This window comes from Schistocerca nitens, chromosome 11, assembly GCF_023898315.1.
Source record: "Schistocerca nitens isolate TAMUIC-IGC-003100 chromosome 11, iqSchNite1.1, whole genome shotgun sequence".
Lineage (NCBI taxonomy): Eukaryota > Metazoa > Arthropoda > Insecta > Orthoptera > Acrididae > Schistocerca > Schistocerca nitens.
Window position 1 is genome coordinate 139,887,754 of NC_064624.1, and position 15,160 is coordinate 139,902,913.

Consider the following 15,160-nt stretch of genomic DNA (forward strand, 5'->3'; position numbering starts at 1 on the left):
AAGTAGTAAAGGAGTTTTGCTATTTGGGGAGCAAAATAACTGATGATGGTCGAATTAGAGAGGATATAAAATGTAGACTGCCAATGGCAAGGAAAGCATCTCTGAAGAAGAGAAATTTGTTAACATCGAGTATAGATTTAAGTATCAGGAAGACGTTTCTGAAAGTATTTGTATGGAGTTTAGCTGTGTATGGAAGTGAAACATGGACGATAAATAGTTTGGACAAGAAGAGAATAGAAGCTTTCGAAATGTGGTGCTACAGAAGAATGCTGGAGATTAGATGGGTAGATCACATAACTAATGAGGAGGTATTGAATAGGATTGGGGAGAAGAGAAGTTTGTGGCACAACTTGACAATAAGAAGGGACCGGTTTGTAGGACATGTTCTGAGGCATCGAGGGATCACCAATTTAGTATTGGAGGGCAGCGTGGAGGGTAAAAATTGTAGAGGGAGACCAAGAGATGACTACACTAAGCAGATTCAGAAGGATGTAGGTTGCAGTAAGTACTGGGAGATGAAGAAGCTTGCACAGGATAGAGTAGCGCGGAGAGCTGCATCAAACCAGTCTCAGGACTGAAGACCACAACAACAACAACATGACTGGCAAGTAACAGTGTAACACCTGTGTGAAAGTCACATAGGTGAACACGTTAACAGCTTTGAGAGGCTCGCAGTTGAGAGAGTAAATCAGCAACACATACACTATGTGATCAAAAGTATCCGCACACCTGGCTGAAAATGATTCACAAGTTTGTGGCGCCCTCCATCAGTAATGCTGGAATTCAGTACGGTGTTGGCGCACCCTTACCCTTGATGACAGCGCACACTCTCGCAGGCATACGTTCAATCAGCTACTGGAAGATTTCTTGGGGAATGGCAGCCCATTCTTCATGGAGTGCTGCACTGAGGAGAAGTATCGATGTCAGTCGGTAAGGCCTGGGACGAAGTTGGAGTTCCAAAACATCCCAAAGGTGTTCTATAGAATTCAGGTCAGGACTCTGTGCAGGCCAGTCCACTACAGGGGTGTTATTTTCGTGTAACCACTCTGCCACAGGCCGTCCATAATGGACAGGCGCTCGATCCTGCCACAGGCCGTCCATAATGGACAGGCGCTCGATCGTGTTGAAAGATGCAGTCGCCATCCCCGAATTTCTCTTCAACAGTGGGATGCAAGAAGGTGCTTAAAACATCAATGTAGGCCTGCGCTGTGATAGTGCCACGCAAAACAACAAGGGGTGCAAGCCCCCTCCGTGAAAAACATGACCACACCGTAACACCACAGCCTCCAAATTTTACTGTTGGCACTACACACGCTGGCAGATGACGTTCACCGGGCATTTGCCATACCCACACCCTGCCATCGGATCGCCACATGGTGTACCTTGAGTCGTCACTCCACACAACATTTTTCCACTGTTCAATCATCGCTCCTGTCTAACTGTCATAGTATCTGCAGTGGATCCTGATACACTTTGGAATTCCTGCGTGGTGGTCTGGATAGATGTCTGCCTATTACACATTACGACCCTCTTCAATGTCAGCGGTCTCTGTCAGTCAACAAATGAAGTCGGCCTGTACGCTTTTGTGCTGTACGTGTCTCTTCACATTTCCACTTCACTATCACATCGGGAACAGTGGACCTAGGGATGTTTAGGAGTGTGCAAATCTTGTGTTCTATGGAGCACCCCATTCTGCTCTCTCATGATGTCTAATGACTACCGAGGCTGCTGATATGGAGTACCTGGCAGTAGGTGGCAGCACAATGCACCTAATATCAAAAACATATGTTGTTGGCTGTGTCCGGATAGTTTTGATCACACAGTGTATGTGCAAACTATCCACAGAAACAGTTCTATGAACAGTTCCGATTTAATTACTGGATTTGGTTTCATTCTTTCAATGACTCGATTTTATTCAAAACATTATCAAGTGCACTGATACTTTTATTATTCTACTACTGTCTAATCCCATTACTGTGTTCACTGATTAGACTGCCACAGCACTAAGACGTTGTTCTTAAGCTTACGTACGGAGATAGTGGTGTGTATAAGATGTGTGAATGTGAAACTGGTCCTGGTTATCGTATTCTTTACAGTGTTACGAAATATGGGAAGAGATATTTCACTGTATTAACTGAATAATGTACATCAATTGCACAATCCCTGAAAACAGCTTCAGTATTCAAATAATTGGTATATGCTGGGGTCAGCCAGGTATTAAAGTGACAGCAGAGGGAGCTGCTGATGGCTGGGTTTATTGGGGGGGGATTAAAAAATTTAAAAAAAATTGCATTTTTGGCGCAGGTTGGGTGAGACACGAGCCATTTGTGTTAGCACAGTTTTCAGGCAGCAGCTGGTGCAGAACGGTTAATGTAGACAAGACTGTATGCAGAAACATTTTTTATCATTAATTTTTGTGTTACTCATACTGCAAATAAACTGAAACAATGCTCAGTATGTTGTATTTATTAGTGTTTTCAGAAAACGCATGAAAATGAAAGGCGAAGAAAAATTTGAGGTTCTAAATAAATATCCAGGAAGTGATTACAATGCCTAGATGAGAACTTCTTACATAAAATGAAATATTTTTATTTACAGTTGACAATATACAAATTCTAGGGCGATATTCATCATAAAAACAGGAAGCAGTAATTTTCTCGACATCCTGCACACATTTTAAAAAACACATTTTTCAATACATGGTTTACATTCCTAAACGGTTCTCTCTCAATGGACAGTTTGGTAGCAAATTGCACACAACAAAAGGTCCTGTGTACTTTAATTGCAATCAGTTCTCAGAAAGATATTTGCAGAGCCCTCATGGGCACTGTATTTCACAACACCTTCCCTGCAATTTATTTGCAATCCCAAATTTTCCTTTGCCCTTCCTTTTCATGCCTTTTATGAAAATATTAACAAACACAATACAGGGTGATTCAAAAAAGAAATAACAGATTTCAAGTGTTTGGAAATTAGTTGTGGACACAAAGGAAAAGCTCACGAAAATGTTGAGAGTATCCGAGATGGGATCATACGGAGACCCCTCAAAGTCCACAAGACAGCCACTCCAGGGGCTTCAGCTCCCTAAAACAATGGTGTGGCGTGTTCTGAAATGACGCTTGCATATGAAGCCCTACAAGTTGCTGTTAATGCAGCAATTGCGTGTCGACAACCGTACGGAAGGTACAAATTTTACACTTCATTACTAAAGGATACGGTAGAGGACACGTTTTCCCAACAGCACAGCTTTCCAAATGAACTAACATTTTGTCTATCAGGTAAACTAAGCCACCATAATGTAATAATTTGGCGGTCACAAAAACCTGGCACCGTCATGAACATCAGATTCATTGAAAATGAATGCGTTTTGTGTCATTTATGTTCACAAAGTCAATGGAACTTTCTTTTTTGCGGAGGAAACTTCGTCAGGAACTTCATACCTGAACGTGCTGCAAAACTGGTTGTTTCCTGAACTATACGGAGATTAGAACGATTTCATTTTTATGCACGGCGGTGCCCCGCCTCAATTTCACCTCGAGGTGTGGCGTTTATTTAACGAGACCATCCCACAACACTAGATTCGAAGAGGTCGACTACACAACCTTATTCATCGCTTTTGGCCTGCCAGACCTTACACCTTACAATTTCTTTCTGTGGGGGTACACAAATGACCGAGTCTTCGTCGCACCTATTGCAGCTTCCCTTAGAGATCTGAAAAATCAAACTGGTGAAGCTGTCGATTCAATGAACGGGGATATGTTGATTTGAGGGTGGAATGGAATGGACTACCGTTTCAATGTTTCTCGAGCAATGCGTGGTGCTCATGTTGAGGGTGTGGTATAATGTCTGTGTGAACACAGAACTTTCAACTTCCCTCTATCCAGATCCAGTGACGTGCACAATGGTTTCTGCCTTTCACAGTTTGTCTGTAGCAAACAACTGCAATGTTCTTTCTTTATGAACCACCCTGTATAATGAGCATTATTTCAGTTTATATGCAGTCTACGTAATGTCAAATAAAATAAGCACACAACTCTCACAGTATCATTCTATACTCATTGCACTGCACCAACCTCATGTGTAAGCTATGCAAACGTAAATGACTTGTGCCCTGCCTAACCCACACCAAGAGTGCTATCTTTTCTAAGCACTGAGCAATCTTGAGTTCCCTCTTCTGTCACTTTCATTTCTGTATACACTTTCATTCCGTATATACCAATTATTTCCCACAAAATCTGTGATGACATGTAGGTGCGGTCCCTCGTGAGACGCCAAACTGTGAGGCTCTGAGGAGTTGACAGGATATGCAGGTAGGGGACTGATCTGTGTGCTCGAGACAAGGAAAAACAAATAAGAACTGAGAGTGGCTCAAATCCTGTGTACTGGTCACAACTCACCTTCTTTCCATCCAGAGACAGGGTGTCGTCCCAGCAGGCGACGCAGCCCTCTTCGGGATGCCAGGCACCTGCCAGGTAGTTGCCCAGCGTGTTGAGCAGCACCTTGCTGCGGCCGTTCCCGTGCACCACCAGCGGCACCGTGTTGTAAGCCGTGTTCTGCAGGTACGACCGGTGGCCCTTGAACCTCAGCTCCACGTCTCCTGTGGGGTCACAACGGCCACGTTCAGAAAACTCGCTTGTTCGCACACTAGAGATGGGGGATCCGCTCCTGAACTGTTTTATAGAGTTGAATCTTTCAAAGGAGTGAACAATCAGTGATTCAGAAAAAAAGAACGGTAGCTCCAAACGTTTCCCACAGCAGAGAGAGAGAGAGAGAGAGAGAGAGAGAGAGAGAGAGAGCATATCAGCGGGGCCTCTGCTGGTCAGAGCACGCTGCGCGCCACACAGCACAGCCAGCGCCCGCCTCTGCCCTGCTTCTACCTTGGCTGCCTGCATTGTGCAGTGCCCCATTGGATTTTGTGTTTCACATATGCCGTGCCGTCTCTGTGCTTCCTCTGCCGCGTGCAGTGTCTGGCGCATCTTAGCACCGCACTCCGTCGGCGATTGTTTCAGTCGCACGTCCTGCCCTCTGGGCAGTTGATGCGAGCAACAGGACAGAGAGCCTCCTAGCGGAGAACATAAGAACTACTTGCAACAACCTGCTCGCAAGAGAACGGACGATTTGTCTCGGAGCGGGTGAGTGGTGGCCGCTCACCGCTCCCCCCACCCTCGGAACTCGCCCGCTCAACGCTCACCCCACCGTTCTCGACTCTAGCCAGCGTTGAGCAAAGCAACTCAGGTGTCACTCTGGTCTCTGCGGTCTCAGCTCGCGCAGTAATACAGCTCGCGGCTCGACCTGCTTGACTCAGCGCCTCTGCATCGGAGCTCGTCTCTACTGGATATTGTTCTTCGTACTAATACCGATATGTATATTACATAATTATGTTACGTATACATCATTTGTTTTTATTTTATTTTTATTTGTTTAAACTGATCAGATGAGGTTCCTGACGACTCCTCTTACTATAGGATTTTTTATTATGGACACTCGAATTTACACTTTAATTACGAGCGAACCAATAGACGTATCGCAAAATGTGATACACCAATATTTTCCTTGTTTTATTCTGCATAAGGCTATATGCAGCACTTTGGTCTTACAGTCAAATTTATATTTTTTTTCTAATTGTAGTACGGATTTTGCGATTTTGGGCGTCTTCGGAAGAAAATGTTCACTTTAAAAATATATGGCTTGCGATGTATTTGTACGAGGTTAATGAAATTTTAATACATTATAGCCAAATACATTGTTAATGTAAATCTCAAGTTACAACGTTTTCCGATCACCCAAAAAACCATGATAGTGCAAAATAAATCGATAATCAAAAACTTTGTCATATCGTGGAAATTTCAATAAACAATACAAAATTCTTACTCATTATCTGTGTTACTTCAAAATAGGATCAAATAAGATCAAAATACAGGTATAGTACTGGAATAAACCAAGTTTAAAGGGCAATGTGCCTTCCATTTATTTTCTATTGTGAATGAGTGGTGAGTCATGAAAAAGACCTAGTTCATTTCAGGGAGTGAACAGTTCGGATCCGATCTCTGAAAAGAACAGTTTTGCCCATCTCTATCGCACACTGCCTCCTGTACACCACATCGTGAAGGAGCAACTTCGGTGACACACGACAAGTCGAGGTTTACATCGATGGCAGAAGCGAGTACAACGGTTAGTAATGTAATCGATCAACTGATACACTAGGAATCCTTCGATAATTGCAGGTATCGGTATCTTTGTTTACATAAAAATACAATCAAACAATGGAAAATCCAGGATGGAATGTAACAATACCAGAAAAGGAAAGTTGCTACTCACCATATAGTGGAGATGCCGAGTCGCGATGGGCACAACAAAAAGATACCCACAATCACAGCTTTCGGCCATTAAGGCCTTTGTCAGCAGTACACACATGCACACGCAACTTGCACACACACATCTGCAGTCTCAGAGGGCTCAAACTACACTGCGAGCAGCAGCACCAGTGCATGATGGGAGTGGCGACTGGGTGGGGATAAGGAAGGAGGCTGGGGCGTGGAGGGGGAGGGATAGTATGTTGGGGGTGGCGGAGAGTCAAGTGTTGCAGTTTAGACGGAGGGCAGGAGAGAAGGTGCAGAGGGGGGAGGGGGTAAGTAGTGGAAAGGAGAGAAAATAAAAGACTGAGTGTGGCGGTGAAATGATGGCTGTGTAGTGCTGGAATGGGAACAGGGAGGGGGCCGGATGGGTGAGGACAGCGACTAACGAAGGTTGAGGCCAGGAGGGTTACAGGAATGTAGGATGTATTGCAGGGAAAGTTCCCACCTGCACAATTCAGAAGAGCTGGTGTTGGTGGGAAGGATCTGTACGGCACGGGCTGTGAAGCAGTCATCGAGATGAGAGGTATCGTGTTTGGCAGCGTGTTCAGCAACAGGGTGGTACACTTGTTTTTCGGCCACAGTTTGTCGGTGGTCGTTCGTGCGGACAGACAGCTTGTCGGTTGTCGTGGCTACAGAGAGGTTGCAGCTTAGCTTGTAAATCACATGACTGGTTTCACAAGTAGCCTGCATTTGATGGGATAGGTGATGTTAATGACCGGACTGGAGAAGGTGGTGGTAGGAGGATGTGTGGGACAGGTCTTGCATCTAGGTCTATTACAGAGGTATGAGACATGAGGTAAGGGACTGGGAGCAGGGGTCGTGTAAGGACGGACGAGTATATTGTGTAGGTTCGGTGGACGGCGGAATACCACGGTAGGAGGGGTGGGAAGGATTGTGGGCAGGACATTTCTCATTTCAGGACACGACAAGAGGTAGTCGAAACCATGGTGGAGAATGTAATTAAGTTGCTCCAGTTCCCGTAACCCTCCTGGCCTCAACCTTCGTTAGTCACTGTCCTCACCCATCCAGCCCCCTCCCTGTACCCATTCCAGCACTACACAGCTGTCATTTCACCGCCACACCCCGTCTTTTAATTTATTTTTATTTCTCTCCTTTCCGCTACTTACCCCCTCCCCCCTCCGCACCTTCTGTCCTGCCCTCCGTCTAAACTGCAACACTTTACTGTCCACCACTCCCACCATACTATCCCTCCCCCTCCCCGCCCCAGCCTCCTCCTTACCCCCACCCAGTTGCCACTCCCATCACGCACTGGTGCTGCTGCTCGCAGTGTAGTTTGAGCTCTCTGAGACTGCAGACGTGTGTGCAAGTTGCGTGAATCTTTTTGCTGTGCCTATTGTGACTCAGCATCTCCGCTATATGGTGAGTAGCTACATTCCTTCTCTGGTATATTTACATAAAAATAAATTCATATAAATCGAGGCTCATAAAAATTAATTATTTCACATTCAAATGATTATACACTGAAACATCTTTATAACGTTCCTCCGTATAATGTTTTCCTCTATGTTACGTCCATATTTTCCGATCCCAACCGAGAGGCCATATACAAGGTGGTGTCCAAAACATTAAAGAATTTCACTGTTAACACCATGAAACTATACTTATGTCCTAATGTCCTCCGTCAGCTTCAAAGTAGTCACCTCAGGCACGTATGCAAGAAACTCAGAATTATTCCCATTTTTGGAAGCACTGCTGGAAGTGCGCAGAGTAAAGGGCGTTCAAGAGCTGTGGCAATTCCACTCGGATGTCTTCAATTGAGCCAAAACGTCACCCTTGCAATGTGATTTTAATCTTCGAGAACAGGCAGAAGTCGCACAGTGCTAGGTCTGGTGCGTATGGAAGTTGGGAGTCATTGCCATGTTGTTTTTGGCCAGCAACGCCTCACAACAAGGGAGATGTGTGGGGGTGGAGTTTCACGGCGCACCGACCGGTCTTTCTTATTCCACAACTCTGGCCATTTGGTCCAAACATCTTCGATCAGTAGCCTCAAAACCTTGCAGTAAAACTGGCTATTCACAGTCTGACCAGGTGCATCAAACTCCTTACGCACTATTTCTCTTACGTCAAAAAAACTGATCAGCACCGACTTCACGTCGCCGCAAACTTGCCGAACTTTTTTGGTCTCAGGGAAAATGGAATTTTTCATTGTTAACCTAGAATAATCACCTGTTATGACTCTGGGTAACAATTTTGGACACTGTCAAACTCTTTGTTGCAGCTCACTGCACGTCTGAATCCTACAGTTTCGTTGGTCAGTGCTGAGAGGCTGAGGGACAAACTTCCTTGCAATTCATCTAATGGTCAGTTTAATGGCTAGAATTCGTACTGTACAACAGCCTAAATCTCTCACAAACACTGTGAATTGTCTGCCTCCAGTCTCTGTGACATACATCGTGCACTTTTGCGATTATTATCAGTGTTGTGCACGTTGGCAGTTGACCGGACTGTTTGTCATCTTCCACAGATTGTCGGCATTCCTTAAAGTGCTCCAATCACTCAAATGTTCTTGCTCGACTCAGTGCACTCTCACCAAGTGCCTTTGTCAGCATGTGGTGGACTTCAACTGCAATTTTCTTCAACTTGAAACAGGATTTATTGCAAATCCATTGCCCCTTCATGTAATCCATTTCACAATTTGCAGAAACAGTCACACACATCCTGACAAGCACCACTACACCTCACAACTGCATTTGCCAAAGATGACGCAACTTTGTGCAGCAATAGCTAAGACGTGTACCTCGAGACATTTAGTGGTAGAATGTCTTACTGCTACTGGTTTGACTGCTACAATAAAATTTTCTGATTTTTTTTTTTTTTTTTTTTTTTTTTTTTTTTTTTTTTTGTAGCAACTTGTACGCAATGCTAAACTTTTGTCTGCACTATGCTTCCCCAATACCACGGTTTCCTCCATGCACCGTTCATATTTTTGTCATAATTTTGGAAACCTAATAAATATTTCCCTCTTTGTAACATTTAAGCCAGTGGATTTAGACGCACTGTTTTCCCCTCTGTGGATTCGCAGCGACCCCGAAAGGCTGTGCTCGGCACGAGTCACACATCAGAGAGAGTCACGTGAGATGTGACACGTGTCACACTTGCCATCTGCCGCGTTGGCACCGTTTTATTGTGTTTAGTGTGAGCAAACAGTGTACATCTGTAGTGAAAACAACGGTGACTCTACTGCAGTGCAGTGAATTGGAGTAAAGCACAAGTAAGCAATAGGATTTTGTGACTTTAGATGATGTGGCCATCACAGGAGTGCTGAGTGTTGAAGAATTGACTCCTGAGAGAAGCAATGAAAATGGAAGTGAAAATGAAGTTGATAGTGAGACAGAAGTGCCTCCATATGCTAAAGCAGCTGAAGGATTTGAAACATTCAGGAGGTTTATTATGGCCCATAAAGCTGAGCACACAGCAGTTAACACAACTTCCTCATGTAGAACAAGAAATGGTTCTGATTCAATCCAGAAGAAATAGGAAGCAAACTGATTACTTCAAAAAATCCTAGCAATATGACGTTAAAGCTAGGCCACTTCACGGATTTTTGTTAAAATTTGACTTAAGATGCATTTTACAATTTAACTATTAAAGCAATTTTTTGGAGCTAATTATTTTTAATTTGTACAATTTACTGCATCTTTATGTACCATATCCTCAATAAAATTTGTCGTAAGTTATACACTCCTGGAAATTGAAATAAGAACACCGTGAATTCATTGTCTCAGGAAGGGGAAACTTTATTGACACATTCCTGGGGTCAGATACATCACATGATCACACTGACAGAACCACAGGCACATAGACACAAGCAACAGAGCATGCACAATGTCGGCACTAGTACAGTGTATATCCACCTTTCGCAGCAATGCAGGCTGTTATTCTCCCATGGAGACGATCGTAGAGATGCTGGATGTAGTCCTGTGGAACGGCTTGCCATGCCATTTCCACCTGGCGCCTCAGTTGGACCAGCGTTCGTGCTGGACGTGCAGACCGCGTGAGACGACGCTTCGTCCAGTCCCAAACATGCTCAATGGGGGACAGATCCGGAGATCTTGCTGGCCAGGGTAGTTGACTTACACCTTCTAGAGCACGTCGGGTGGCACAGGATACATGCGGACGTGCATTGTCCTGTTGGAACAGCAAGTTCCCTTGCCGGTCTAGGAATGGTAGAACGATGGGTTCGATGATGGTTTGGATGTACCGTGCACTATTCAGTGTCCCCTCGACGATCACCAGTGGTGTACGGCCACACCATGATGCCGGGTGTTGGCCCTGTGTGCCTCGGTCGTATGCAGTCCTGATTGTGGCGCTCACCTGCACGGCACCAAACACGCATACGACCATCATTGGCACCAAGGCAGAAGCGACTATCATCGCTGAAGACGACACGTCTCCATTCGTCCCTCGATTCACGCCTGTCGCGACACCACTGGAGGCGGGCTGCACGATGTTGGGGCGTGAGCGGAAGACGGCCTAACGGTGTGCGGGACCGTAGCCCAGCTTCATGGAGACGGTTGCGAATGGTCCTCGCCGATACCCCAGGAGCAACAGTGTCCCTAATTTGCTGGGAAGTGGCGGTGCGGTCCCCTACGGCACTGCGTAGGATCCTACGGTCTTGGCGTGCATCCGTGCGTCACTGCGGTCCGGTCCCAGGTCGACGGGCACGTGCACCTTCCGTCGACCACTGGCGACAACATCGATGTACTGTGGAGACCTCACGCCCCACGTGTTGAGCAATTCGGTGGTACGTCCACCCGGCCTCCCGCATGCCCACTATACGCCCTCGCTCAAAGTCCGTCAACTGCACATACGGTTCACGTCCACGCTGTCGCGGCATGCTACCAGTGTTAAAGACTGCGATGGAGCTCCGTATGCCACGGCAAACTGGCTGACACTGACGGCGGCGGTGCACAAATGCTGCGCAGCTAGCGCCATTCGACGGCCAACACCGCGGTTCCTGGTGTGTCCGCTGTGCCGTGCGTGTGATCATTGCTTGTACAGCCCTCTCGCAGTGTCCGGAGCAAGTATGGTGGGTCTGACACACCGGTGTCAATGTGTTCTTTTTTCCATTTCCAGGAGTGCATAATTATCAATTGGAAGTCTTCCTCTTTCATAGTGTTTTCCTCTATACAGCATTCACAATTATTGGGTCCCTCAAAAAATGTAATATATATAGGTTCCACTGTATTCCACATATCAAAACGATTTTGAAAGAGCTATTGTATTGCAAAAATGAGTGGGGGTTCAGATATGTGGATAATGTGCTCTGTTTGTAGGCCAGAACCACTAGACACTTACAAACATTATTACTACATGTAAACTCATAACACAGGATAATTATGTTTACAGTGGAGTTGAGAGGCTCTTCTATAAATTTTATGGACCACAATATAGATATTAGCACAAGGTGAAACTTATTCAGCATTTGCAGAAAAACCGTTGCAACAGAGATGGCAATCCCTGCCAGCTCCCAGAATCCACACAGTCACAAACATACAGCTTTCCATGTGAATTCCTGGTATCTCTTCCATTATCTGAATCAGTCTTTCAAAAAGAATTACAAACCATCAAACATATGGCTTCCAGCAATGGCTGTAGCTCTGCCCCGACTGATACTATTGTACCTCTTGCTTGTGGCTGATTCCTGCGGTTACACAGGGTTGGCACGGATAATCAGGTTTGGCCGGATGCCCTTCCTGTCACCACCCCGTACCCCTCGGGACAGAGTCAGTGTACCCCAACTGTCTGCAACTAGTGTAATCCACGGAAGAGTGTGAATGTGTGTAGATGTCTGCGAGCCGTGCAACTGAGGCGGGACGTGGGGACCAGCCCGGTATTAACCTAGTGGAATGTGGCATGTGCCGATGACATTTTAATTCTGTCAGAGACAGCAAAGGACTTGGAAGAGCAGTTGAACGGATTGGACAGTGTCTTGAAAGGAGGATATAAGATGAACATCAACAAAAGCAAAACGAGGATAATGGAATGTAGTCAAATTAAATCGGGTGATGCTGAGGGAATTAGATTAGGAAATGAGACACTTAAAGTAGTAAAGGAGTTTTGCTATTTGGGGAGCAAAATAACTGATGATGGTCGAAGTAGAGAAGATATAAAATGTAGACTGGCAATGGCAAGGAACGCATTTCTGAAGAAGAGAAATTTGTTAACATCGAGTACAGATTTAAGTGTCAGGAAGTCATTTCTGAAAGTATTTGTATGGAGTGTAGCCATGTATGGAAGTGAAACATGGACGATAACCAGTTTGGACAAGAAGAGAATAGAAGCTTTCGAAATGTGGTGCTACAGAAGAATGCTGAAGATAAGGTGGGTAGATCACGTAACTAATGAGGAGGTATTGAATAGAATTGGGGAGAAGAGGAGTTTGTGGCACAACTTGACGAGAAGAAGGAACCGGTTGGTAGAACATGTTTTGAGGCATCAAGGGATCACAAATTTAGCATTGGAGGGCAGTGTGGAGGGTAAAAATCGTAGAGGGAGACCAAGAGATGAATACACTAAGCAGATTCAGAAGGATGTAGGTTGCAGTAGGTACTGGGAGATGAAGAAGCTTGCACAGGATAGAGTAGCATGGAGAGCTGCATCAAACCAGTCTCAGGACTGAAGACCTTAACAACAACAACAACAATGTGGAAAACTGCCTAAAAACCACATCCGGGCTGTCCGGCACACCACCCTCTGTCGTTATTCTGCAGGGCGGATCCGATTTGAGGTCGGCGCGCCTACCCGAGTCCGGGAAGCGATGCATTAGTGCTCTCCGCTAACCTGGTGGGTGATCGATACTGTACTACAAAAAAAGAAAAATAGTAAAATGACAGTTCTTCTGTACAATGGCTAACAGCAATCTGCCTGGTGCAAAATTCCATTTATTGGCAACATTTCAGATAATCTTGCAAAACTTTTTGTTTCACAACTACAGACCTGCATTTTATGGCCTTCATTTGACCTCTCTAGCCAACTTTATACAAAGAACTTTCCAGTTTCCTGTCAGCCCAGTAGTACTTCATTTCTCGGATCTCATCCTTCTTTCATCACCGGAAATTACCCTTCCTATTGTCTGTTTGTTGATTCTCGTTTGCAGTCTGGTTTGTTTGTCTGTGAGTTTCCTGATTTTGTCAGTTTTGTTTCTAAGGTCTTCCAATGTAATCTGTAGCTCATCCATATCTGCCTTGAGTTCAGTAATCCACTTATTGTTGCACTTACTATTCCACAATTTTTGTATTATTCTCCTGATGATCCTGTTCTGTGGTGTTCTGATTAGATGTCTGAAAAACGAAATGCATTTCTTCCTGTTTGTACTCATTACCGTTCTATTTCCTCGTGGTCTGTTTCATTTGTAGCTACTCTCCAGTGTCCATCTTTCTGGTACAATTTGTTGATGCACGTTCTGATGATTCTTCTCTCTATTTTGAGTATTTTGTCTATTTGTGCACTGTTAGTTGTTTTGAAGATGGTTTTCACTTGTGTATGTTATTTCGGGTTGAGTGGCTCTTTTGTAGTGTTTTAATTTTGTTTCCATTGACAGCTCCCCCCCCCTCTTTTTTTTTTTTTTTTTTTTTTTTTTTTTTTTTTTTTTTTTTTTTTAAGGTGTCCTCGGTGATATGTTGTGCTCTAGTCAATTAGTTTATTCTGTTATGCCATGTTGGCTTTTCATTGAGGTTATATGTTATGATTTCTCCCAGATATTTAAATTTATCTACAACTTTGATTTCTTGGTTTCCTATGGCAATTTTGTTTATGAGTGCTGAGTCAGTTAACACGATGACTGTTTTTTCAAAGGCTATTCCAAGACCAATTTTCTGTCTATTTCTCCTTTTTAGTGGAGTGGGTGGTTCAATGTCCGGGAAACTGTTCTGTTATCCAGACTTTTGTTAGGGCTATGTGTAAGGATGTTCGAACTGTATCACTGGCATATTTCCACATTGCTGCAAAAACTTGGTCTTCTCTGCATGCCTTATAATTTTTCATCTCTCTGCCATTTCCACCTCTTGGATTGTTTGAGGATTTATGAGATCAGGTGGAGTCTTGATGGGTGTGTCTGTATTAACTGCTAAAAGTTCCTGGGGATCTTCACAATTCAAAAGTTTACTAAATGCTTTTGCCAAGATTTTGGCATTTTCCTTGTCATTATGTGCCATTTTTCCATCTTCCCTTTTCAGCATTAACATGGGAGGGGCAAATTTTTGTAATTGTCTTCCAAACATTTTGTAAAAGTCTCTGGAATTGGTTTTGTGGCAATTTTCTTCTATTGAGTCGATTAGATCTTTCTGTGATTGTCTCTTGGTTTGCCTGATAATTTGTGTGAACATTTACCCTCATATTTTTGAGGTTGGTTGCATTTTCTTCTGTTTTGCATTTTTAAATTTTAACCATGCATGATGTCTTTCTTCATGAATTTTGTCACATTCTGAGCTCCACCAGACATGTCTTTTACGTGGATTCAATGGGGCTAAATTTTCTGCTTATTGCCTGAGAATTTGAACCAGTTCTTCTAAATTATCTGTCAGTTTTATGTCTTGTGTGACTTCTCTATGTTTATCATTTCTAATTAATTGGTGGGGATCAAAGTTCCTCTTTCGTTTATTGCACTTTGGTTTCTTTTTTAGTTTTCCACTTGTTTCCTAGTCTTTGTTAGAAAATTAGTAGGGGCATGGGCATTATAGATGGTATAAATTTTATTGGATGCTTTTAAACTGAAAGTTCATATTATAGGGGAGATGGCTTGAAAATCGATAATCGAATCTATTATTTTCACATTGCCTATA

At 44.1% G+C, this 15,160-nt stretch overlaps 1 protein-coding gene across 1 annotated transcript in view; it reads right to left on the reverse strand.

Moving 5' to 3' along the window:
* LOC126213518 (procollagen-lysine,2-oxoglutarate 5-dioxygenase) overlaps nt 1-15,160 on the reverse strand; it is a 516,340-nt gene that overhangs the window by 298,672 nt on the left and 202,508 nt on the right. The window contains exon 6 of the mRNA XM_049941348.1: nt 4,398-4,597. Within this exon, the coding sequence (XP_049797305.1) occupies nt 4,398-4,597 (200 nt within the window). The remainder of the gene's footprint in view (nt 1-4,397; nt 4,598-15,160) is intronic.